The sequence below is a fragment of the Mycteria americana genome, chromosome Z (genome assembly GCF_035582795.1).
Source record: "Mycteria americana isolate JAX WOST 10 ecotype Jacksonville Zoo and Gardens chromosome Z, USCA_MyAme_1.0, whole genome shotgun sequence".
In the NCBI taxonomy this organism is placed as follows: Eukaryota; Metazoa; Chordata; class Aves; order Ciconiiformes; family Ciconiidae; genus Mycteria; species Mycteria americana.
This window is the reverse complement of record NC_134396.1, coordinates 29,070,683-29,097,615: the sequence shown is the minus strand read 5'-3', so window position 1 is coordinate 29,097,615 and position 26,933 is coordinate 29,070,683. Positions and strand designations below refer to the sequence as shown.

Genomic DNA, 26,933 nt, shown 5'->3' with positions numbered 1-26,933 from the left:
TTAGTGCAAGAGGCAAAGGAAACATAATTAGCTGCTCTTAAATTCACTTCCTGAACGACAAAAATGCTTTTTGACTCAGAACACTGAAGTATCTGTATTATTATCTGACATACTTTCATGAATTTTATAGTGAATTTTGTCAGTTGGTTAACAGGGGTTAGAAAGTTATATGTTCAGAAGTTAAGAAATGTTATCATTACGAGCGTCTATACAACATTAATCCAGCCCTTTCATGTGATGAGTACACAGTGTCTGAAATTATATGATCATGTACTGTTTTCTCCCTACAAGATCTGTCTGTATCAAGTACACAGAATGGGTGATATTCTCTAAATTAAAATTAGTGTCTGTATAACGAATGAAGCTTCTTTCTTAAGACTCCTGCTTAATCTGCTGCTGAAGTGTTAAGGTGTGTGATGAATGAGACAGGAAGAGAAAGATAGACCTACAGTGAAAGCCGATGAAGCAGTTAAATCCCACTCTGGAGAATTTGATTCTACCCCTGTCTCTGAGCTCCTGTGTAATCCTGGGCAACTCACTTTAAACAAAACGTTTACAGTTGGTCACTAGTTTTTCACTTCTTGGCTCAGGTCCCTGTGGTCCATCGCTATGTTTAGGTGAACTCCTTCAGAAGTAGTATCCTTCATACTCTGCCTACATCAGGTCAAATTTCAAATTCTTGCTCTAAAATACCAGGAAATTATAGTTTGTCAGGGAAAGCATTGGACCCTTTTTTATAATAAATAACAGATATTCTTTCCTAGTTAGATTCTTGAAAACAGTTGAAGTTGTCCTGAAATGTCAGAATCTGAACAATTAACTAGATAAAACTCAAATAAAAACGTTTAAAAAGAGGAAAAAGAAGAAAAAAATAATAAAAAAGGGAAAAGAGAAATCTCTAATAGGAATTAGGAGCCTACCTTTTGTGTAAGTCATACTATAAGCCATGCTACCTATTACAGAGTAATATTCAGCATGGGAACTTAATATAAATGTTCAGTATGCATATAGATGCTACAGCCATATTTCTGAATAAAATGAATAACCAGATTAGGACTTCATAATGGTATTGGTCTAAAATGTTTATGGTTATTTTTACACTGAATTGGATTTTTTTCCCCTTTACTAGTTGTGGATTACAGAAAATAGGTTTTATATTCAGGACTGGGCATAATTTCTCTGTTGGAGATTCTTTCTACCGGTAAACTGGTTTTTCACTTACATTTCAATTATACTGTTCTCTAGAAGTGTTCTTTCTCACCTTGTCACCCATCACAATATGGAGAATTTCAGTTTGATATGTTGCCATAGCCCCTTACAGGCTACTGGTGTCTTATGCCCTGCCTCTACTCTGTTGGTTGGGCACATCCTCTGGACTGCATCTCCAGGTTTGCAAAATGGGCAGAAGATACAAGTGAACCACAAATTCCTTCAGTGTAAAGGAAGATCAAGACAGCAAAGAAATACCACACTCTGGAGACATCACAACTTAGATTACTTATATTTCCATTCTTCTCAAGCTGCAGTTCCTACTCAGACCCTATCTCAAACTTGCAACATGTCAGTGCTCCGATCTGGAAAATCAAAATACAAGTGAAGAAAAAGATATTTCTAACTAACTTTGTTCATGCTAATTAATCTCAGACCAATGAGTACTACTAATTCTTTATGCTGGTTATAACTGGCTTTGAAGGAAAACTACAGTGAGAAAGTATTTGCTGGATAGGATAGATACTCCTGTTGATGAGGCTGAAATAAGAAGACACTGCTCTCTTCACTAACAAATATCATTTGTCTAAAAAGCAAGGAAAAGTTTAGGGTTTGTTCCTACTTTCTGAAACCTTACACACGATCTCCAACATTTAAGATAATTACACACTTTGAGAAGTCATAAGACAGTCCTGTGACACAGCTTGAGTCTGTACGCTGTCTTTTGAGGTGTTCATTGAAGTACAAGTAAAAATATGGTGTCATTTCCTGCAACATCTATGTTGTGTGCTGATGTCACAGTCACCACAGCAATATAAAGAAACAAAAGTCACTGTGCAGGTGGATGGTATAGTATTTTAACAAGGGCCCTATCTTCTTAGGATTATCTCAGATAATCCAAACTGGAAAGCAAGAACTGAATGCAAATTTAAAACACTATTATGTGTGTGACTGAAAGTGTGATTCTGAAAGATGCAAAATTTCTGAAAAGCTCGGAGCTTGTTCAGTCTGAAGTGTAATGATGATGTACATTCAAATGTCACCAGTTAGCTCTTTTGCTGCTGATCCTTTGAGGAGAAATGTCTTATTCCACAATGTTTATCCTGTAATCCCATACTGTCAACCCAAGAATCAGAACTCCCAACAGCCAACTTGCCTCCAGCTATTTTACCTCCTCAGCAGCTTTCAAGAGTCTGTAATATACTGTCAATACAAAAGCCACTGGCTTATTGACAGGTGGAAGGAAAAAAAAGGGGAGGTTTTAAAAAGCTGAATTAAATATCAAGCAAGATAACAAAGGAATTACTCCAGAAGGCATTATTAGTTTTCATAAAAAATTACTTAAAATCTTTAAAAATAAAATAACTGGAAGCTATTAATGATTATGTTACACTTAATGGGTTCTTTGTTTGAAATTATAGATCAGAGCTTAGATAAAATTTTTTAGTGCGTGATATAGGCTATTATCACTGTAATCTGCCAGTTTAGTGAATAGAGGAATATCTCCTTCAAATGCCTAGCCCCAGTTAAAAAAGTCTCACTTTTGCAAAGTAGTAAGGAATGCTAGTTTTAAATTTAGTTGAATGGCTGTCTACCTACTATAAGCCTTTTCTTTCACAAAGCTGTGACTGTTTATAGCCTTTGATTCACTTCTGTGAAACTGCATAGTAAAGATTAGCCTTGTAATGAGCACGGCATATCTTTATTCTAGCAGGTGACCATGCCTTTTGCGAGCTAAGGTTACAGCATTTTACTTGTAATCTGCATCAAGCTAGCTTGGACCCTCCCTCCTTCAAGTGAGGAGACATGCGTGTGACTTTGTCAAGGCTTTAACCACTAGGGGGCTGTGTGAACACAATTTTTTGGCACTTCTTGGCCCTTCACTGGTTCAAAAGGGCAAATGCGTTTTTATGTACGATAAAATGTGACTCTGAAATAATTAAGTAGGTTTTTCTTATCTCTCCCCTTTGACAGAAAACATATCAAATCATAACTTAATTAGTCCTGTGAATTTTTTAGAATGACCATAAATTACTCAAAATCTTTGTTGGTCATGGCACTTGTATAAAAAATGCAAAATCCTAAAAAATGCAAAATCCTTTTGAATCATTGTCTGAGCCTGAAACATGCTCTCCACAGCTCAAGGATCAAAACTAATCCTGATGAAGTGTGGACACTGCAAATCCTGTCCACAAGCTGATACGTATTATGCTTAATGAAGGTCTCTGACGAATACCCAGAAAACAGAATGAAATTTCACAGAAACACAGATAATGTTGAGATATAGCCAATCAGTTTTTGTGAAAACCTGGTTTTGATGCTAATATAGATCATTTATCCAATCCCTCTTCCGACAGGCATAGGAAACGCACAAATAACAAAGACGGCAAAATCTGGTAAAAAGCCTGGAAACTTGGTAATTCACAGGGACATGCCGTTCATTACATTAAGAGTTTGCTGTGGTTTTAGTCCATAGCAGATGCAGGAAAAATCAGAAGTGCCAAGCAGCTACCTATTTCGTATACGTGACCCGTGTCCTCTCAACTCTTCTGAGTGCCTGCCTGCTGGGTCATCAGAGTGTCCAGTCACACCAAAAGGGAGCAGGAGGCAAAATGTCCTAGTATGGGTATTGCACGCCACCTGAAAAGTTCTCCTAATGTTCACTTTTTAAAGATCCAGTCCTATTCTCGTCTTTATACAGAGCCTGAGGAAGGGAGCCAATTTTGATAGCACTACTGACCCTCAGCGCCTTCACAGGCAGGACACGAGAGATGGCCAGATAGGCTCGGCTATCAGTCCCTGTAGATAAAGCACGATAGCCTTCCGTCATCTTCCCTTTGTCAAGCAACCCATGCGACGCATAAGGTATCTGCCACCCCCTCAGCGCCGTGAGCGGGGGACATGTGGGAGAACGCTTTAAATCGGCCACAAACGCGGATAAGGAAAGATTTCGCGGGGGAAGGCGCCAAGAGGGGACTGACGGTCCGCAGCTCGCCTCCCGCCGAGGCGCTGCCCGGGCAAAAAGGTCGCCGGCGCGAAACGACAGCTAACGGCAACGCCTACCCGCCGTGCCCGCCCGCCAGGCAGGGCCCCGGGCGGGCGGTACGAGTGCGGCCGCGGGAGGGCGCGGAACGGCCCTCCCCGCCCCCTCGCCCCCCCGCGCGCGCTCCCTCAGGGCGCGCGCGGCCGCCGTTGTGTGCCTGCGCGCCGAGGGCCGCAGCGCCTGCGTTTCCCCGGCGTCGCCGGGGCAGGGTTTCGCTCGGTTTGGCTCCGTGTCACACACAGATGTGACTCTTGTCTGTTCCCTGCAAACGTACAACCGTGACGGCTCACCTCCTCCCGCCTCCCTTCCCCCCCCAACAAAAAAAAAAAAAAAACCCACCCTTTTACAAAAATTTCTTCAGATCCCACATCGAGCAGCAGCCGCCGCAGCAGAGCCCCGGGAGCTGATGGAGCAATGGGTGGGAAGCGGGAAACCGGCACCACAAGCGAAAACTTTTCATCTGCCTAACTTTTCGCTTCCCTTCTAACGCTCTCCCCTCTCCCCCTCCGGCTCCTTACCCCCGCCTCTGGGCTACGCTTCATTTTCCGCCGTGTCTCTCCCCTCTCTCTGCCCTCCCTCCACCTTTCTCCTTGCCGCCTTCTCTCTCGCTCGCTCCAGCGGCGCCTGGAGCTGATAAGGAAGAGGAGAAGCAGCGGGAGAGACTGCAGCCGCTGCGAGGAGGAACCGGGCAGAGGAGCGGGAAGGGGAAAGGGGGAAGAGGGAGGCAGAGAGGGGCGGCCAGCCCCGCGCGGCGCCGCCGGCCGCCCTCACCACAAAGTTGGCGGCGGCCGCTGGGCGTTTTTGACAGCTGGGCGCGGGCGGCCTCTGCCACAGCCCCCGTCTGGCACAGAAAGTTTGGGGGGGAGGGACGAGGCAGAGGGGATTACTTTTTCGACCCCCCCGACTGCTCTTTCCCCTTCCCTCTGCCTCTCTCTGCTGCTCTTGCCCGGGAGCGTGGGGTTACGAGGAAGCAACGCTGCCCTCTCAGACCCACTCGCAGCCTCCCCCCGCCGCCTCCCCTTCCCCAGCCAAACAACCCAACAACAACAAACCAACCTGTGGAGGCTCTGACCCGAACCTGGGTCCCTCCTCCCATCACTTCCAGCTCTCCGCTGAAAGCTCTTTCTCTTTCTTTCTCTGTGCTGCTCGGGCTGCACTTTGGGGGCTGAAGTTTTGGAGGAGTCAGAGAGAGAGGGCGGGGGGAGAGAGCCTCTCGCTACTGCTGCTGCTGCTTTTTTTGTTTTTTTTTTTGGGGGGGTATTTTTGTTTTTCAAATCTCTATTTTTTAGTTCAAATCACCTGAAGGGGGGGGACGGGGACGGGACGGGGAGAGAGGGGGAAAAAGAGAGAGAGAGAGGCGCTGAGAGCCCAGAGGCAAAAGGAAGGGTGCAGGCACTGCCGCTGAGAGGAGATCGAGAGACAGGGGGTGCACTTGACAACCAGCATGCAGAGATGGTAAGAAGTTTCCAGCAGCCTTTCGTTTTCGTTCTAGCCTTTACTTTGGTTTGATTTGATTAATAAATTGTGCAGTAACACAAGCAGCCCTGCTCGCTATCCGGTGTGTTTCAGCCTTCAAATAAACAAGCAGCCGGGCAAGGCAAAGGAGGAGGATAATAAATAAATAAATCAGCCCTGTGCTGCGTGGATTGGGGGAAAAAATGACTAAGAGGCTGTGCTAAACTTTAAGTGAGTTTGGGGGGTTGAAATGGGATGGCCACATGCTTTTTACCGCCTCCTTCCTTCCACTAAAGATGAGGGGCTAGTGTAAAAAAAGTGCGTGCATATGGAGGGAGGGAGAGTGAAGGTGGAGTGGGGTTGAATCGGATATACGGTGGTCTGATCTTTTTTGGACACCACCTCTGCTCGGAAATGAGTAAGGTTTGCACACAATGTAAAGGTAAACTCTGAGAGCGGGGGAAGGAGCTGTGTGTTTGCGTGTGAAACAACGCCTGAGGCAGGGAGACAGACGTGTAAATCCACCTTCCCTCCGTAACTCTTTTCTTTTTGTTGTGCATGTGCTTGCAGTTTGCACCTCTGCAATCAGCGATTGTTAGCAGAACTTGCAGAGTTATGCTGATGCCCTAACTGTAAAAGGGAGGGGGAGCCCCCAAAAAAACAACTTTGAGCAAGTTTTTGCTGCTTATTTCATGTGCCGTGCAAATGCACGTCTCCTTTACAGCAGGGTTTTGCAGAGCAGGGTTTGGGCTTTCACGACCTCTTAATTTAAAAATTAAAAATCGAAATGACTGAGGACCTCATTTGACTGAAGTCCGTTTGTCTGGGTTGTGATGTGAGGATAGGTTAAACAGCTGCGAAGAACAAGCACTTTTAAAGAGCCATGACTACACTTAACATGCATAATGATAACTGTTCGTATTAACAAGTGGACTGACCTCAGTTAGTGATGAACAGTCATCAGCCCATATTCAATGAAGTAGTATATTTTCAATCGCTGTTTGACTACTGCCTTGCTTTCAGTGAGCTTTTGTCACCTCACTCCAAGGATGTTATGTATCTGTCTTGTCTGCCTTGAATATACATATATGTGTGCACACACACACACATATATATGTATATACGTATATATATGTGTATGTATGTGCATACATACATGTATGTATGTATATACGGCACTCAAACTATAGATACAAGATACAGTGTATATCTGTGTGAATGAAGGGAGAGCTTGAGATGGAGGGTTTGTGTTTTTCCCTTCTTTCCCTAACATGACATGTCTTGTTTCAGTGATCAAAGCCACAATTGGAGTGTAGGAGATGCAACTGTCAAATGTAGGCAACAATAAAAAAAAAAAAAAAAAAAAAAAAAAGAAGGGAGGGGGAAAAAGCAGCATGTGCCCAGGACTGTGGTTACAGTAACGCTGACAGAAATTAAAGTGGTTTTGAAAGCAGCATGCGATTTATGATGGTTCCCATTTACCCTAGAGTCAAGCTGTTGTAAAATTGATGCACAAAAGACATCATGTAATAATCCGGTGTACCCAGGATTAAAGTGGCAACGAGTGTCTTTTTGTGTTTGTGTCTGGCCGACAGTTAAAATGGTTTGAAGCTATTTTTAAGTAAGAAATCAAAGCAGGATATTACATATTTCTTCTCTTAACCTGTATGTTAGCCGTGCATAGCAGTCATTGAAATATTTTTTAGTGGAAGTGGGCTTTTATTTCTCATTATCTTCCATTTCCCCTCTGTATTATAACCATCTCCATAGACGAATTTTAAAATGGGGTAGCGTTTTTGTCATAGTTTCAGAGTACAAATGTTCACAGTTTAATTACTGAGTTCATTTCAGACAGTAATATTTAATAAGCCTGATCAGCAGATCTGCACAAGAATACCAAGTTCCTGTAAAAGTATGTGGAACTTTTCTTGCCCTTAAAAATTGCAGGAATTTTTAATCTGAAATTTAATGGGGCATATGAACTGTCTGATACACTGTAGTTTCATTTTAAGCTGTCCAGTATTAATGAACCATCTAGCTCTATGTATGTTCTGCTTTAAATTCCTAAAGCGCATGAATTTTAAAATTTACTCACTAAATATTTCGAATGATCTGTCTTTACCTGGTCCAGATGCAGGAAAATCTAAATATAAATTACAAACTAATTTGTTATGAGCAAATTTTGAAAATGCTTTTAAGACTTGGGGTTGTGAAAGTGTTCCTTAAGCACATATCTTACACACATAACAGAAAAACCCTGCCTTGGTACATTATGTTGTAAAAATACAACACTGATATTTTAGGGGAAAAAACCGAGCAGATCTATGTCTTTAATCACATTGCATTTTTATTATTGAGGTATTTGTGAAAGACGGGTATGTGATTACATTAAACAAAGTAAAGGAACAGACAAAAGCAGAGATGACTTGCTATATTAAAATGTAAGTGTTACAGTTTGAATTTTCTAGTGAGTTTTTGAGTTCAGTGCTTTACATAACATTTTGTCCTAATCTTGCTTGCTGTCAGAGATGTTTCATGGTTGTGCAATTGCTGCAGTCAAGAATGCCAATTTGCATTCCAGGAGTGTCATTTGATTACTTTTATCTGCACAGCTCGAAGACCAGCCCAGACCTCTCATTTCATCTTGCCATGTCACGAGTCAGTGCTGTGTCGTCTTTTCAAAAATCTGCCTGATTTAGACAAGAAAGAAAAGTACTTTCATGTTGCAGCCGCAGTCCCCTGCTAACTTGTCAGCAGCAGGATATGATTCACTTGGGCCCAGAAGAATGGTACAGAGACGAGGGTTAGGCGGTTCAATAAGCCCATGGACAGGTAGTGTGTGACGTCCCAGGAGAGCTTAAGTTAATGAAGAACAGGTCTGCTTAGTTCTTCACACTCTGACCTGGTGCTGTCCCCACAGTTTTCTCATTTGATCTTTCCCAGCAAATTGATCTTTTCTAGTACTTTTTTGCCTTCCAAGTTAGTCCTTGTGGGACTGAAATTAGCAGAGCAACTTAAGTTGGATAATACAGCTGTTCAGAAAAGAAGAAATTGGACACTAGCTCATAAAGGGGGGAGGGGAAATTAAGCTTTCTGTTGTTACTGGGTTTTCCTTTTTTTCTTTTTTTTTTAGTTTTATTTTAGAAAACTTCACAATAGCCATATTACTTTGGAAGTTTGCTTGCTTTCTTATTTATAGTCTGTATGGATGGTCCATTGCACACTGTATTAAATGTGTATCGTTTAAATAAAACAAACATGCTTGCAGCATAGACTGCAGGTTTGCTTTGGTATTTGTCAGTTGAACTTGCTTGTTAGAAATGATTTGCTAGTCTGTAATGAGGCTTTTACAGTTGTCGTAAGACATTTTAAATATCAATTGCACATGCCAACTACATTATTTATAGCCTGCTAAATAACTGTAATTCCATAGTATCCAATACTGAAATGCAGTGGAGATTAAACAATAAAAGCCATTACAAATGGTATGTGTAAATATTATGGTAGGTGAAAATACAGTCAGCAAATTACCACTGGCATTCCTGGTTTTCTGGAAAACCAGTGTATACAAACAAATTGGTTTTGAACTAAGACACTCTGTACTTAAAATCTGGGTTCTAAAATGGGGCTATGGTATTATCTATCATTCTTTTTTACATTATTTTGCACTTAGTAATTGGAAAGTGGAATGGAGGGGGGTGTGTGTGTGTTTCAATACATACATTGCTAGGTTGTCAAACAATGTAAGATTTCAAACTAGAATTTGGTAAATAAAGTGTAAGTTGGAAATTATTAAGAGGGTCTTTAGTATGCTGCACAATAATAAGCAGTATTTAACTTTCTGTATTTCATAGCAGATGTTCTCACATATTATCCATGTCCTTTCAAGTTGTAGAATTGAAAACACTGCTGAATGAAAACAAGAACACTTATTATGTAAGGGAAATACTGCTCTCACTCTCTCTCAGTATTGCTTTTGAAAATGGGAAGGAACTGTAAAGGATCATTGGTCAGTTAAGCTCCTTTGCAGAGCTAGAGGGAGCTTCATGATTTTATTAGATATGCCATAGGTAAGAAAAAGGGGAAAAATATTCTGAATAAGGCAGGGCTGATTACTAACTTTTTTCAGAGCCAAAGAACTAGAACTTAGACTTTGAGGTGGCTTTATTCTATGTTACATATACATGTATGTCAGTGGGATTTGCGGCTGACTACAGATCTTGTCAAGTTCAAGCAAAACAGAAATGACCAACAGCAAAGTAATTACATTAAAACAAGTCCAAGTAAAACATTGGATTTTATACAAAAACAAAATTTATATTTTTTTCCCCCTCAAAGACGGGAGTTTCTGGTAGTGTCCCTTTTCCTTATGCACACTGGACACTGTCACCAGAATTTGAAGTCTTTTCTTTGCTGAATATTGTTTAATGAAAGAGTCCTGACTTTCAGTCTGCAGGTTTGCATGGTGCTTTTGATTTAATGATTTAACTTGATTTAATGTCCACTGTTAGTATGTGTTAGGAAAAAATTGTGCATGTCTGGAAATACAAAAAGTTCCCCATAAAATACAAAACAAATAGAGTATATCTGTCATTTTGGAAATGTGTATCACTTCCTAATCTAGCCAGGAATTTGTACTTAATTTAGAGGAATAGCATTTAACATAGCTTAATAAAAAGCATCTGTTTAAACCTTGTATTCTGTGTCAGTTTCATCCCACCTAAATTCTGACATATTTGTTCTAAAAACGCATTGATCATAATTGCTGCTTAATAGTTATATGGCAGCTTTTACAAGCATTACTTTGGACAAACTTATTTACCATTTAAGTAAATGATATAATCCAGTGAGATAAACTACCAGATTTGTCTCCTTTATGTCTTGCACAGTAGCTCTCATTATGTACCGTGCTAGTAAAAGCCTTTATTTGTTGATTATTAGAATCTTAGTACACTCAGGAGTTCTGCTGTAATTTAATGTGGTTGTTCAAAGAGGTTCTCTCATTTTAGAATCTTTCCATAGTACTCTCACCACATGTTATAAATATGTATATTTTATACTCCAGATACATATGCAAATACTTTTTTTCCTTATTCCAGGTAAATCAAGGTTTTTGAGAGAGAATTCTTTTCATCTGCACCATCTATTTCAGTACTTCTCTCTTGAACTACTTTACGTAAACCCCCACAAATTCAGATAACTTAATCAGATTTGTTTCTGATTTGTTACTTTAGAGAGTTCTTTCTGTTTCTTTTTTATTTTTTTTTCATGGCATTAAAGTGTTCTACTATGTACTTAAATCAGATTTTTGTAGAAAATTGTAAGATGCTAGAGAAGTTCTAAAAACATGCTGGGCATTGCAATTATTTTATAATTATGAAAAACAGAATGTCCATAATGCTGATTCGTATGTCACAAGTCAAAAGAAATCAAAATGCCACAAGCTAACCACTAAAAAGTTTTTAAGTCACCATGGTCTGGTGCACTGTCTGGAAGTTTAGCTATATTTTTGCAGTGTATTACAATTGGTTACGTCTACATTTCTGCTGCATATAAAACTTAAGAAGCTAGGCCTGTTAGAATTCTTCAGCTACAGGGAAAGTTTTAGACGGTATGCAAAGCATATTATGAACTTTTATCAGCTGTAAATGAAGCTAAGTGTATGTACAACACCCATCATGCTGTCAGCTGGAATCACACTGAATTAGTGCTGCAACTTTATCATATTTGTCAAATATGTATTATTTTGAAACTTGTGATTTGTGCCTTTAGTCAATGCTTTTTAATGTACAATACCAAGATGTAACACCAAACAAAAAACATTTTTCCCTTTTTGTGACCTGACATTTGCCAAAGTGCCCCATGCTGAAATTTCTTTTCAGTATCTTTTTTTCTTCCAAAGCCAGACATGTACCCAGACACAAAAGCCTCTGTGTATAGCAAGCTGTTTTAAATATTGTGACTCGACGATGTGCTGTCCTTTCTCTGCTTGAGCCAAGGATCTCTGCTCAGTGTCTGTGGATTACCAAGTCCCTTCTTTATTGTACCTCTTGTCAGCTATTCCTATTCATTTAACCTTTCATTAGTGTCTGTGCAGCTTCACTGTCTGGAAAGGCAAGGAAAAACCTAAAGGCCTACTGTCACAGTTATTAGATTTCTCGGTTACATCCCAGCAACCATAAAGGAGTAAGAGTCAACACTATTGTCATGCTTGCTGCTGTCCTGGGGTGCAACTCTTCTGTGCATGTCAAGGACATGTGCCACATGTTGATAATGCGTCCCAGGGATAAATGCACGACATGGGGGATAAACCAAGGCTGGCACTAATGAGCTTTGTAGGAGTTATTGCAAAGACAAACAGTTGTGAAGGAATTTTGCTTAAAACGCTGAAGAGATGGACTTGCATTAAGTGTTGCCAAGGCTTGCTTGTGAGGTACTTGTCAATCTTGTTAGTTTCATTTAAGTGCCATTTACAGGGGAAAAAATGTTTTCTATGGCTAAGAAATATATTGCTTTTCTTTTTTTAAGCTGTCGGGATAAAGTGTACTTGAAGTAGTCCTCAAGAATATACCTTATGGCTATTTTTTCTGTTTACTCAGTTTTGTATCAAAAACTGCAAATCTTCCAAATTATTTGAAAAATTTCTGCAAATATGAATTACAATGTATTTAAAAATATTCCTGTTAGCAAAGCTTCAAATTCACTCTCGGTGTTGTAAAAGCATCGACTTAGTCTTGCCTGATGCATAAATTTGGCTGAGAATATCTAGGTGCGTCTAAATAGTTTCTTCTACATTTGCCACCCAAAGAGCCAAAAATTACTGGTTATGACACTGCTTCCTCATTCTGCTGAGGCACATCTTCCATTTAGTCCAGTGCAATATTCACATACATTTTTGCTTCTAAAGTTCCTGTGAAGCCCATCTCACCTACCCTATTAACCAAATCCAACTGAACTCTGAGTTTTTACAATAGTAAAAAATACATGCTTATTCCTGACCTCTCTATAGTTGACCTTTTAGAATGCATCTTAATTACATTTTTATCAGTAGTGTTATAACAATATGATACATAACTTCATATGACTTTCATAAGGATATTTTGGTCAAAACAAAATTAAACCTATAGATTTATAGTTAAATTATAATTTAATAACTCCCCTTAGTTCTATGTAAAGCATAAGGGTCTAATGTTGGTCCCATTCAAAGCAAGGTTGAAAGTGGGAGTAAAGCCACTGAAATCAGTAGAGTTAAAGCTATGCGAAACTGTTGAATAAAATCTAGTCACCTCCTTTGCACTTTCTTTATGGCACGCTAAGAGGATTTTAAAGATGAAAAATCTAGTGGGCTACAGGAAAATTCTTACAATTTTCTTGATTCAGATGCACTGTTTAAGTTGACGTCTTCAAAAAGTGTGAGTGGCCATCATTTACTAATAGGAATTCTGGGCTTTTTAGTTTTTCTTTACGTTTCTGATATGAAAGAAGTGAAGCATGGCTGCACCTTTTGCTTTAGTTCAGAACATCACTGCCAAAGTGACCAGCAATATAGTAGTTGATTGTAGGAACAAGTCCTCCAAAGAAAATTGTGTTTGAGAGACAATTCAGCAAAAATAATCTTTTTATTTTTCTTGTTCAAACACTGGAAATGTTTGTAATGCTGATACTGAATTCCACTTTCCTCAAATTAAAAGAGAAGCTGCTATATTTTGTGATTTGAATTAGACAAATATTTAAATGGAACAAGATCTTCAGACATGAGCTGGAACAAATGTAGTAGTGCCTACTTAGTTTAAAACATCCTTTCATTACTAGGCTGATATTAGCTTTGATGAACCTAAAACTTACTACATGGTTTCCAAATCAAAGATGAAAGGGCCAGTTAGGAATCAAATAAATTTTCCTGTTGAAATGTAGCATTTGACATTTAGAAAGATGTGCTCAGCATGATGAACCACCTCTCTTTACTGCAACTAGCCTGGTGATTTTTGCAATAAAACTACTTTAAAATTGAGTCGAGGTATAATAAATTTAAGGTAAATTAATTTGGAAGTCCTGATTAGTGCCATTTTTGAACTAAGGGAAAAATTCCCCTAAAGCGCTTTTTTCCCCTTTATTGTTAATACATGCCAATTTTCATTGCTAAGTAATTACTTCTGTAGTTGTTTTGATAGACTCTTACTAGTCTAACTCCATTGGCTTTGTTGTGGCTGTGTGCCAGTTTTATTAAAGAAAGATTTTTTTATTCACCTCATGGTGAAGTTACCAGTATATTCGTAGTACTAATCAAATGGACATACACCCCATCTGTATGTTTGAACAGTTATTATTATGTACAGTAATTTATAGTCTACAATACAGCTGGGCAGTGCTTTTATACTGATCTGATGCCAATTATGTTTCTAAAAGCCTACTGATAATGCATAACTTCACAGAATGAGATTCTGTACAGAATCCTAGAGAGCATCATGGAAAATGTTCTGCTGTTCTGCTGAAGATGCTAAGAATTAGTAAAAATTAGAAAATATTACTTAAGTAATAGTGAAAACTTACAGCTTTCTTCTGTGCTAGGCCATGACCATATTTCAGTTAGCAGCTGTACTTTGAGTTGGCTTTTGACGATACCTTGTTTCTGATGTCCCATACAATATGCCTGATCAACACAGATGACACTACAGGCCAGTGCGCTAAGTGATTATATAAGCAATGTGAAGAGGCTGAGGAATTTATGTTCTTCAGTACACAAACTGGCATTAAGATTTTCTCCTCACTTTGGTGCAAATAGTAAAAAGCAATGTGTGAAATTGCATAGGTTATGTGAAATTGCTTACATTTCTAAGAAAATTTACGTCTAAGCTGATATAATTCATATGGTAAGACAGCAAGAAAGTTAAGTAGGAACAGGAAGCAATAGCACGTAAGTGTTGTGTGATTTAAAGGTTTCCACTCCTTTACTTAAACCTTGCTTCTTTTTTAGCTTTTGCCTTCGGAGTGTAAGTTACAATCTTCTCTGTTTCCTCTTATCCACATGTAACTTGTACTACTTTGCATAGCACCGGTGAATCTCATTTATCAGCTGGTATATTTAAATGATTTATGATATCAAATGTTTATTCCGTAAGTAAGAAGTTCTTCAATTGCTGGGTGGACACTCAGAGAGGATGCAGATATGCATCCATTTTTGTTGATTTTTGGAATGCTGTTGGCAGTATGAGGGCAGCAAGGATGGGAGTGAGCTACTTGGTTCTTCATGGTTTGGCTTGGGGGTCGGAAAGTGGCAAGAAGCTCTTCGCCACCTCCTGCTAATTGATAGCTTTCACGAATACTCTAGTAGTAGTCTTCTGATTAAAATAAGAGGAAAAAGTCTCTGTGATGCTGGTGATGACAGGGGAAGAGGTGGGTGAGGCTGATAGTATAATGTTGAAAGAGCTTGAACAGGCTTATATCTCTAAGTCACCATAGCAGCAGGGCAAGAAGCTTGCCTCTTTTTTACTCTGCACACCTTTTGTGTCTCTCATGTTACCTGTGTGTGGAATTTCATAGCCCTTTTCCTATTAAATGGTTCACAGGTGTGGGCAGTATGGTGGGAAGAGTTTTGCGTAATGTGCGAGCTCTATGCAGCATTTGGAAGTGACTGGGCTATACAGAGGACTTGTGAGCATGTTAGATAAACCTGTGGATCATACAGGCAGTTACTGTCTCCCCACTGTCAAACACTGAGGGTCAAAAAAATCACTCTTCTCATGCAGTTGTTGCCAGACATATGAAGAATCTAATCATGGTAGAATGAACAGTTGCAAGAGAGAAATTTGCTGAGTGGTGAAGTCAAGAGAACTGCTGTCGTCCTCACCTTTATGGATTTAAGCCTCAAGGATGTGACGTGTTACAACTATTCACCTTCAGACTTCAGTTTTAAATGTAATTGGTTGGTTTTCACGATTGGTTTTGCTCTTGTGGTGATACGTTTATAACAAAGCGGCACAAATTCAGCCTTGTAACAAGCAAAATATGCACGTACCTTTTGTTTTATGTATTGCAAGAATGACTTTAGTTTAATGTGCTTTTGAAAAAATATATCAGTGGCATGTATGGAAAGATAAACTACAGATGTAGTGGAAGAAAAAACTTTTAGAAATTCTGCTGCAGCTTTCCTGTGTGGGGGGTGTGTGTGTATATGTATGTATATATACATTATATTATGGTATATACATACATAATATGTATGTTTATAAATGCATTAATAGAAATATACACATAGATACATACACTCACATACATAATACACACATAGTACATACATACATGCATACATATAAATGCATATTTTTATAGATATATATGTATAAAGGTTTTTCTGGACAGGCATTTTTGTTACCAGGAAGGCTTTTGGGGCAGTTGTGGTTCTTGAGTAAAAGTAAGGCATAGATCAATCCTAAAAGGTGTCTGTGAAAATTAGTGCACTGCTAGAAGGGAAACCAAATGTTGTACCTCACTTTAATCTTAGGAGAACGTTTTAGAAAATACTGGTTTCTGTTTGGAGTTTTGTATTTCTTATTTTATCTTTGCTGTTCTTCGGCTTTCTTATCTGTTCTGTGTATTATAAAGCCTCTGTTCTGTCTATTATAAAGCCTCTTTCTCAACATTCTCATAAAATCCACTGTCTTTCCTTTGAGAAGTATATTATCTTATTCTGTGATTTGAATATGTTCCCATAAGCATTACTTAAACCAAAGGCAGTATTGTGAACCTGTGTCTTGTAAATATATTACAGTAATGATAATGAGACCTGCTAACAACCAAGCCTCTGATATCTCGCTAATTCTGGGAACTAAAGATGACTATGCCAGGTCTTGTGGACATTTTACCTGGAAAAGCAGTGTAGGACTGGATTTGTAGAAGAATCCCTGCATTTTTTCTCATAAATTAGGGATCTCCTCTCCTTTAAGAAGTCTGATGACTTCCATTTATGATGACAATAGTGCATGAAAGGTACGACACTATGCCTTTTGTCATACCTTATAAAAGAAGAATGACCAAAAATGGGCTGCCATTTCATTGGCTTGCAAAAGAGGACCTTCAATCCATTTATCTTGGGTTCTATTGCTGTTATAATGTACATTGAAGTATATTGTGATTATAGTATCATGGGAATGTTTTCACAATGTGCAGGCTTAGTTATCATTATGTTATAGAGACTATCTCTGTATTTTCTGTGAAAAAGCTTCAGGACTGTGAAGGTTTTAGGAACTTGCTGTTTCTAGTAAGATAGTCTTGGGAAAATAACTGTTTATAACTGAGGCTACTTATAAAATAATAAGAAATATCAGGTGTTGGCAAAGTGCAGTGCCAGGGTGGGAAAAAGCGTAGAAAAAGTTCATAAATTGGGTAAAGGTTAATGGAAGCTCAGCTGAAATTAAGTCATGTTACTTAGCAGGTGACTTCTTTTACTACCATTCATGTAATTGCAGTGTTGCCAGTCTCTGAGGTAGGTATGCAGAATTGCTGCATCCTGTGTGAACAGACACAGGTGCTGTTTAACTCAGTTTCAGGCAAGGTAGAAGTTGGTGCATTTGAGGCATTAGGTAGTTTCATTGGCAGTACCAGGTGTTTTGTTAGACGGTTTGCACTGTAGTCATTGCTGGCCTTTGGTACTTAAAAATCTCATAATTAACTAGCGTATTGAAATTTTATCCCAGGATGTCAAGAAAATGTGTTACAAACTTGCATCATAGGTGAAAGCCAGATAGCATTCTATGACCTTTCTCAAATAGAAACATGGGATATGTGTGGCAGTTCAGGATGGAGTGAACAAACTTCATTTGCAGTTTATTTAGAATGAGCTGATGGAGCAGATCCTCTCTCATCAAAGTAGTCAGTAGCAGATCTCACACTGACTTCAGAAAAACTGGACTTTTTAAGTTGTGAGTATACCTACCGAAGACTGTTACTGCAAGGTAACCTGTAGTAGGAATCCACAGCTTGTCAGGTAATTTGCAGTGTCCTGATCATTTGTCCTGATCATTTACTTCACTTCCAGTGTTGGCAAAGCTACAGGGCATGTGCGGCAGGCTAATTGATACACTGTGAATCTCTATCCTGATTGCCTGATGGTTACTTCTTTGTGTAGTTGTTTTCTAACAGTTCATGGGTGTTTTGCCTTTGGCTTTCATGAGCTTAGTGTCCAGTTGTAATTGCCAGAGCTGGAAAATGGTAGGACAATGATATTAACACTTTGCTCTGAAGGGATCATGGGAACTTGAATCATTGCATATATTCAAGATTTTTTTTTAATGTTTTATGCTAAAGACAGCCACTCCATGAATAGTATCTGAGTCACCATGCTAGTTATCCAAACCTCATAGAACTGAGGAAAAAACATTGTCTGGAAGAGAAGTCCAGTCACCTTCTAGAGTAGCGACTTGTACGAACTGAAAGAGCGGGGCAATTTTATTGTAGGTGATAGTTTGTTCTGTCTTAAATAGAGCAAATTCTATGGATAAACTTGATCTGGTTGATCAGTGCAATGCACATGTAGACTTCTATATGATTATCTGTTGTTCTGAGGTGGAATGTAACTCTGGAGTGCACTGAATTGTAGTATCTTTGTATTTATTCATGCTAGCGTTACCCTATTACTTATTTACAGCGCTTGAAATGCACCATTGCCTTTTGGACGCAGGATCAATGCCCACAAAGTATGCAGGATGAAGTCTTCCCTTCTCTTCAGGCAAAGCTAGTTTTCTAAATGTGTTGTGTTTGTGAGACTGAGAGAAGTAGGGGTGTAGTTTCTGAGGCACGCACAATTTAGACAAGGCTAACACAAGTTGATATTTTTGAGGTGTATTCAGATGCTGTCAACTTTGTTTCTTTCTTCCCCAAGATTAGGCTCTTTTTCTTCCTGCTATGTTCATGAACTGAACTAATGTTGAATGTGGCCCACCCAGGTGCTATGTAGGTTGTTAAGCAGACTGCTTCTGGGGTGATGTTAAAGGTACTGGTTTTAACTGAGGAAGACTTAAGTGGTTTAATCATAAGTGCCATGGTAGCCCTATTACCACAGTTGTAATCAATGAGCAAACACTTAACTCTTTCAGGTTAAAAGGGAATAGGCATCTGGTACTATGCGTTCTTCATGGGAAGCCCTGTCTTTGAAAATTTTATTTCTTCCCTCATACAAACATAGTGTATGACATCACAGGCACACTCTTTCCAAGTATTCAGCAAGGGCCATGTTTTTTGTTAAGTGTCTGAAGGAGGAAAAAGAGGGTTATTGTCAAGTTTTGTCTAGATGGGACATGGTACATGCTGACAGAAGAAGTATTTCTGCCAACAGTGCTACATCATCTCTCTAAGTAATGTTAGCTAAGTTGATGGAGGTAGCATTACTATACTCATTTTGGAAAGGCAGTGTATATTTTTTGTTTTAGTTTTGTCTAAGAGTGTGAAATTAAGGAATTTATGCTGTTAACTTCTATAAGATAGGTACCAAAATGGAAGTATATGGTTTGTTTGTGTATCAAGAATATGTAAGCTGTTTTCTAACACTTGAAAACCCTAAAAAAATACTACCATGTCTTATGCAAATATTAGCTTCATGAGTTTCAGCCTGGAAAAGCCTATTAATTATGATCATTTTAACTTAAGGTGAGCTTTCCAAGATAGCTGCCCCAGAAATTTATGTACTTGGAATTTCATTTAGAGAGACAGGTTCAGTGTTTCTTGTTACAGAAAACTGCGATCACTTGCCTTTCTGTTGAAAAAATGACATTAAGAGTACTTCTTTGTAGGGAAGATGGCAGAGCAAGGAGACCCTTTCAACCATCTGAGAAAGCTTATTTAAACTAGTTGAAGTCTAATTCTTTCTGTAGAATGAAACAAGACATCCATAAGGTTAATCCTTATGGACATTCCCATTATATCTCATTTGGAGTCTTGTTGGTTTCTTAAATGAAAACGTTTAGAAACTAGATACCTAATTGAGCTGCTCAGAGTTCACTTATTCTGAATTTATTCCTAAAGGCCCTTCCAGGGGCTATCGGTTGAAGGCATGTTGATGATATGTCTTTGACACTAATGTTCTTTTTTTTCTAATGCCAAGATAAGTACTACTTGTATAATCCTTGCCTAATTTATTTCAGAATTGATAGAATTTGGTGTTTCATCCCAGATTTAAGATCCCATGCCCACAGTCATTAAAGAAATCTTCTTTGATTTATATAAATGTTTTGTCATAATGTAGTCTTTAGGGAAGAATTACACCCTTTCACTAAAAGAAAAGAAACCATTCAAAGGATTGAGTTTCTTTTTCTTAATTTGTAATATAGCCCATTTTGGTGCTGCAGGGCAATATTTTTTTCTTTCCAGCTTATGAAGAGTGTTTCAGCTGAATATGCTCATACCTTGAAAAATCATTTGGTGTGAGAACTTTTTAAGTTAGAGGGTGGGTTTTTTTTTTCTATAATACAGTATACTCTGCCTTTGAGCTTTCAATTTAAGTCTTCTGTCATATACTGCCAAAAAGTTTGTTCAGAGCTCTGTCTGTGTTGAAACATGTATGCCTGTCCCAGTGTCATAACTAATTATATACCTTGTATGCTTACTTCTAGTAATTGGAAAGTAGACCTACCGCAGGATAAGTTTTAGTATTAGATTGTATCTTGGGGACATGTTACAGAAATCAAGTTTCCACCAAGCAGCAACTTGAATATGTAAACAGATATTACTATTTTAAGTGCAACATCTCATGATTGTTTCTCGACATCTGTGTGTGTTTGTTTTAAACTTGGGGAGAGGGTATTTCTGAACTGTACCTCTGCATGTGTAGTAATTATATACTTAACCTACTTCTCTTCAACCACAGTATTCTGAAGTGTCTGTTGTCTCCACTTGAAATGAAGGCCTCTTGTTGCCATACTTTCTGCAAATTTTGTTTGGTGGTTCAAAACTTCCCAAAAATGTGTCTGTGCACAGTGCCTGGCTAAGTTCTGCTTGGCTGTAATGCTGTTTTCAGTTCCTTACTTTAACAAAAGGGGAAAAAAAAAAAGGGAGAGAGAGAGACTGGCATTTTGATCAGGAAAAAAGCATAAAAGAGTTACAGGGAAAAGCAACACTCCTTTCATATTTTTCTTTGCAGCATCCTTTTTGCTTGTGTTTTGTGAGTGTGTGTATATACACATATATGTGTGTTTGTGTGTCTATAAATTTTCCTAGGTACATGCAGAAAGAGAGAAGGAGCCTTGCGGTTATGTGTAAAGTTTTACTTTGCACGCTCACAGCTAGCCTGGCAAACAATGACTTATATGCACCAGCATGTATAAAATATGTGCTCCTTGTCCATGCCTGCTGAATGAACGCTTTGCCAGTCTTAAGTCTCAGAGCTTCACGTCTTGTCGCAATTAAAGTCTTAGGACTGAGCATTTAATGCTAACGATAGATTACCATATTGTCAGGATGTGTTCTGATTTTGGTCTTTGTGGAATTACAAGACCACATTTTTATGGGAGTTGCATGGCTACTTGCTGTCGTGCATTAAAAACTGTTACTTTCGTAGAGTGTATATCATTGTTTTACTAAAACTACAACAGTAGTGCTTGGATTTCTCCTGAAGGCATATTTAATTTTTTCAGATAAAATAGAAAAATAATGGATATATCTATGATAATGATGATAGTTTTACAGGGAAACATAATTTTTTATTTGTTTGATAAGCATATAAGTGCTTGTCTCTCATTGTGTGAAACTTAAGGTATCTTTTTTTTTCTCCAATTAAAGGTTTCTTAGATAACTTACTGGTTATGTAAGTTTCTGTGTTATCTGTTAGTTTCTGTGTTCAGAAAGCAGCATGATTTTGTCAAATGAGTTTGTTACTTTGTGGCATCTTCAGAATTAAACGCCATTAAATCACGTACTTCGAAGGTTTTTGACAACAAAATGTACCTTTTAAGCAGTTCCAGTGCCTTGTCAGGCAGTTTTATCTTCCACTTTCCTCTCCACAATAGGCATTTCTTAGATGGTTCAGGGGAGGAGAAGACTGGGTCAGACTGACCAGGGAAAGTATAATGCTGTCCCACATTCCAGTTTTATATGGTTTCAGAACTGAGTTAATATTGCATGCTAAGAAAGATGAGTGTACTGCATGTAAGATCTTCAAGTGATTTTTAAACTTCAGTTTTCTTTTTCAAAGATATGCAAAAATCCAGTATTCTAATTTATTCAGAAAAATAAAGGATTATTTACCAATAGGAAAGAGCACGCTTTATATACAGGGTTGTCGTTTTTTAAATACTTGTCTGTTTGAACTTAAGGCATTTTATTCTCTTTCTTTCTCTTCTGTTTTTACAACTCTCCACTCACGCATGGATTTGAAACGCTTAACAGGAAACTAAGCCAGCTATTCCAGTGATGTGAAAATTGGAGATAGAGTTGTCTGAGGAACAAGCACATCTTAGCCACTGGGGAAGAAAGTAGGCAGGGTATTTTCCTATACCACAGTCTGGGGAATTCATGTTCTGTATTTGTAGTTCATTCTTCTCCTCATTGATATCTTTCTTTTTTTTTTTTTCCTTCCTTTGCTGTAAAGGAAGAAGGCAGTTTTGTCCCTATCCTTCAGTCACTTTGGATGTGACTGTTCCAGCCTTCTTTCAGCCAGACGAGATATTTATGGTTTTCTGCTTCTCCCTAAGGTTCTGATTTTTAAGTCCATCTTTCCTCTGGAAACCTTACCTCAAGGTTTCCAGAGCAGTAGCAGAGAGAAACTGACATGGGATTTTATACTTCTCATCACAGAAATCTTAGTTGTTAATGAAAACAAAACTACAAGCAGTAGCAGAGGGCCATGGAGCTATCAGTCCAAAGGGTCAGATAGATTCTGCATTGGTCCCATTCATTTTGTGTTTGAGAGGCCCATCATGCCACAAGGACTAAAATTTGAAGTACGAGCTCCAGATTTCTTAAAAGTTAATGACCCTTGCCTGAAAACGATTCCTACTTGCCTACACATCTAAGAAAGGTATTCAAGTCCTGGCAATTAGTGTATATCAAGGTTTCTGTTTAGAGAATTAGAATGTAAGTTGATCAGTCCAGTAAAGGAGGATGAGACAGTTAATAGCAGTATTGATAAAGTAAATGTTGCTTGACAATAACAGAAAGCGTTGTATCAGTAAACTAATTTCTAGTTGACAGGAATATAAAACTATTAAACTATCTAAAATAAGTAGAGAAATGCTGCCTGGAATAAAAATTACTTTTCCTCCATGTAAAAAACCACATGGCAGTGGGAGAAAGTTTGGCCTGGTAGTGTTCTCTGTAACATGTAGTTGAACATAATACCAGATTTATTTTGTCATTGTTTATGTGGTAGACCTTACCACTGTTATGGTACTCAAATGTTTAGATTATACATTATTGTGATAAAAATTACGAAGTTTTCCCTTCTTTTAGCTATTGCAATGATAATTAGTAAGCAGTGCAGTAATTGTTATTTGTTCTACAGTACCTTTTCTTAAGGGAGAGTAAGGCAAGGTCCTCTGTGGAAAAGACAACTCAGTTTAATTTGCACAAATATGGCTTGGTTTTGAGGTAAGCATGTGTAAACAATGCAGAAATGGATTCAACTATGAGAAATGGCGTTGACTTTTGAGTTGTGGCCATATTCTGTGTCTTAGTTCTAAAGTTACGAGCTCAGGAGAACCAAAGGAGGTTTTGCAGCACTGGTATTATGAATATGGTCTAAAGAGAAAAATTCAGATGTGTTTTACCAGTAGTTATTCAGTCTGCTGCTAGTTTCTCTGCATCTAGTCATCTGTGTCTCGGTTTCAAGCTTCCAAACAACTTTCAATACACACAGAGAAAACTTCTCCTATGTGTCAGCATCCTTTTTGAAAGTAACTTGTAGTGCTTTTCATTTTACTCGCTTCATTGATTCTATTTTTAAAGCAAGTTTATTATAGTTTTTTGGCTGTTTTAGAACACATACAAGAAAGTAGTAAAACATTGAAACATCCTGTTTGATGACATCTTACTTATCATTGTGAATTTACTGTATATAAATACCAGAGCTTATAATATGTGCATCTAATGTACATGAAAAAAACTGGATGGAAAAACTCAGAGACCTGTGTGTATGGTAGTGCTGTTGTCTTTTGCTAGTATGCAACATTATTGAGTTATGTCTCTTGGGAAGACAGAGAGCATTTTTAAGCTCCACCAAGTTGAATGACTTTTGTTGTGCAAAAATCCCTAAAAACAAAATCCCATCAAACCAGACCCCCAGCATCTGGTTTTCATCTGCTCTGATTGTATCAAGAGGAAACAATCCCATATAGATGAAGAGTTGTATTCACCATGAGTTAGGTCCCTAGTGTGTTGCCAAGGGTTGGAAGAGCCACTATCCAGAACTTCGAGGAACACTTGTCTGACACAGTTACTGAATGTAACTTTTTTTTGTTTTCTAGTGTCACATTTGTATTTCCCTCATTTTTCAAGGCTTTTTTGAAGCTAAAAAGGTAGGGGTTTTATCCAGAATCATACACAGGGAGGTTATGCTTTCATAAAAGAAAAGTGCTGTATGTTATTTCATGCATATCAGTACCATCAGTACCATATCAGTAGTCTCTCAAGGGGAGAGTGTGGGTCTGATCCTCTCCATTAGTACTTGTTCCCCTTTCCCATTCCCACAAATGCTTGCCAGACCTGTGATACAGTAACAAAAAATCAGTTGTGAACAGCCTCAGAAACATGATTGGTGCTGTCTGGACTGGAAAGGAAGGATTCCAGAAACATGATAGATGGTAAGATGAAGCCCTTCCCCAGTGCGAAATGAAGTCCGTGCCTAATTTGGAGATAACAAAACATCTGGCTCCGTGAGTGATCAGACTTACTCTGAAGATCTGCAGAGGACTACGATATGTCTTGTTCATATTTAGTATTTTGGAGTGCTTGAACTCCAGCTGCGTCCCCTCTGATAAATGATGAGCTGTGAGAGAGAGATGAGCAAACTTCAGGTGTCTGTAAGCAAGAGGCAGCAGGAACAAACCAAATTAGTGACATGGAACATCTAATGGATTTATTTTAAATAAAAAGTGCTTCCCTAAAGCCTTGATATTTATATCAGTGGGAAATGAACCATAGTAAATTCAACAGGTGCAGGCAGGAGCAAGTGTCTTCACTGGTTTGAGTAAAAGAATAGATTTCAAATCAGACTGAATTAAAAACAAAGCAGTCCAACAACTAAATACTCCAGCAGTCCCTAATGTTGCGCCTAAATCAATGTAAAATACTGTAAAATACAGTATTGTGGCAGATTTTGTGTCAGTTCATTAATATGAATACAGATTTGTCTCCCTGACTTCAATAGAGATTTATAACTGGCCTTAGAACTTTGCCAAGCCATGCCCTGTATTGAGGTACCTTCTTACAACTTCTTACATGCTTCTTGTGCTTTATGATCCTCTGTTTTCATGGACATGTTGACTTTTTCTCAGAAGATGTCAATCAGATGAATATTGCTGGTTGAATTGAATCCCATGTGGAAAAAGTAGGACTTTTAGCACACAGATTTATGAGATGTAACCAGCTTCCCAGTTGGTCTAATTGACTTCATTGTGAGAATGCAGACTTTTGCCAGCTAAGGCTGTGGTTTCTCTACATGAAAATGTTTCCTTCACCATATGGAGTCTTAGTTAGGAGCATTTACATTCTCTTGAGCCCCTCTGCATGCTCAAATACTTCTTCTGAGATCTTAATTAAAACAGGTGGTTTATTTGAAGCGTGATTTCTCTTACGCCACTGTCCTAACTAAACTTTGAATCAACCAGTCTTTATGATTGTTTTGAATAGTAAATATGTGCGTGCCAAAACTGGACAGAGGAAAAAAAATAGGTTGTCTGCAGAATGTTTGTACAAAGCAACTGAAATTCTTCCCAGCATTCTATAAGTTATCTGAAAACTACCTTCAGTTAGGTGAAAATGCTTAGAAAATTACTTTTGAATAATACTTTCATGAAGAAGATGGCAGTTCTTGAGGTTACCAAAACATGCTCAAGTGTAACATAAAGTAAGTTAACAGTCTGGGACTGGGTCTTAAAGTTACTCAGAAATATTTGTTCATATTAATCCTACTTCACTAAGTGAAAGACTTTTCCATCGCTTGTTATAGGTAGAAATGATTGCCAATAATGACTGTGCTGGATATTGAGAAATGTTTAGTCAAAAAAATGCAACCTGGATAGATGGGTTCTGTGAATTGTTTATGAAGGACTAAATAGCCCAACTGCAAAATGATACCTTGCACTTCCCTGGTCCTGTGTTCAGTCTGTGAGGTGGTTATTACATTTGTTGATGTGATGAGTTAACATTGGCTAAGGGCCAAACTCCCACCCAGCTGCTCACTTACTCCTTCACTCCTGACTCCTCTACTCCCCCCAGGCAGTGCAGGGCGATATGGAATGGGAGGTTTATGGTCAATCCATAACAACTCTCTGCCGCTCCTTCTTCCTCACACTTTTTCCTTGCTCCAGTGTGGATCCTTTCATGGGCTGCAGACCTTCAGGAAAAATCTGCTCCAGTCTGGGCTGTCCATGGGCCACAGTTCCTTCAAGGAATATCCACCTGCTCTGGTGTGGGGTCCTCCACAGGCTGCAGTGTGGACATCTGTTCCAGCATGGTCCTCTCTGTGGGCTGCAGGGGGATCTGGCACCTGGAGCACCTCCTCCACCTCTTTCTCTGACTTCAGTGTTTGCACTGCTTTTCCTTAGCCTTTTTACCCTCCCCCTCTCTCTGTTCAGTGTGTTTTGCCCTTTCTTAAATATGTTTTCCCTGAGGAACCACGATCTTGGCTGTAGGGCTCAGCTGTGTCCTGCGGTGGGTCCATTGGAGCCATCTATGTCCTGCACGGGGCAGCCCCTGGCCTCTTCTCAGGAAGGCCACCCCTGCAGCCACCTGTTGCCAGCACCCTGACACCTACATCAGCACAGTTGAATAAGACAATATGACAGTACTTTGCTTCAAATTAAGATTTGTTAATTTTTTACTTTTGCATTATGCTTACTTTTAAGATCAAGAATTTATGAACTGTTACTGTTTTGTGGTGGTGGTGTATATGAGTTGTTTGGGGCTTTTTTGCTTAACTTCTGAGTCATTTCTTAACTTACATGATTTATAGATTGGTTGCCCACACCAATTAACATGGAGGGAATCTAGTTTGTTCCACAGAAAAAGTGTATTTTTTTGT

General features: G+C 38.8%; 1 protein-coding gene across 2 annotated transcripts in view; it reads left to right on the top strand.

Moving 5' to 3' along the window:
* Nucleotides 1-4,622: 4,622 nt before the first annotated feature.
* BNC2 (basonuclin zinc finger protein 2) overlaps nt 4,623-26,933 on the top strand; it is a 353,515-nt gene continuing 331,204 nt past the window's right edge. The window contains exon 1 of one of the 2 annotated variants that reach the window (XM_075526342.1): nt 4,623-4,670. In XM_075526342.1, the coding sequence (XP_075382457.1) occupies nt 4,659-4,670 (12 nt within the window). In that variant the 5' untranslated portion in view covers nt 4,623-4,658. Of the gene's footprint in view, nt 4,671-5,606; nt 5,708-26,933 lie in introns of those variants that run through there. The other variant, XM_075526343.1, reaches the window with a different exon arrangement.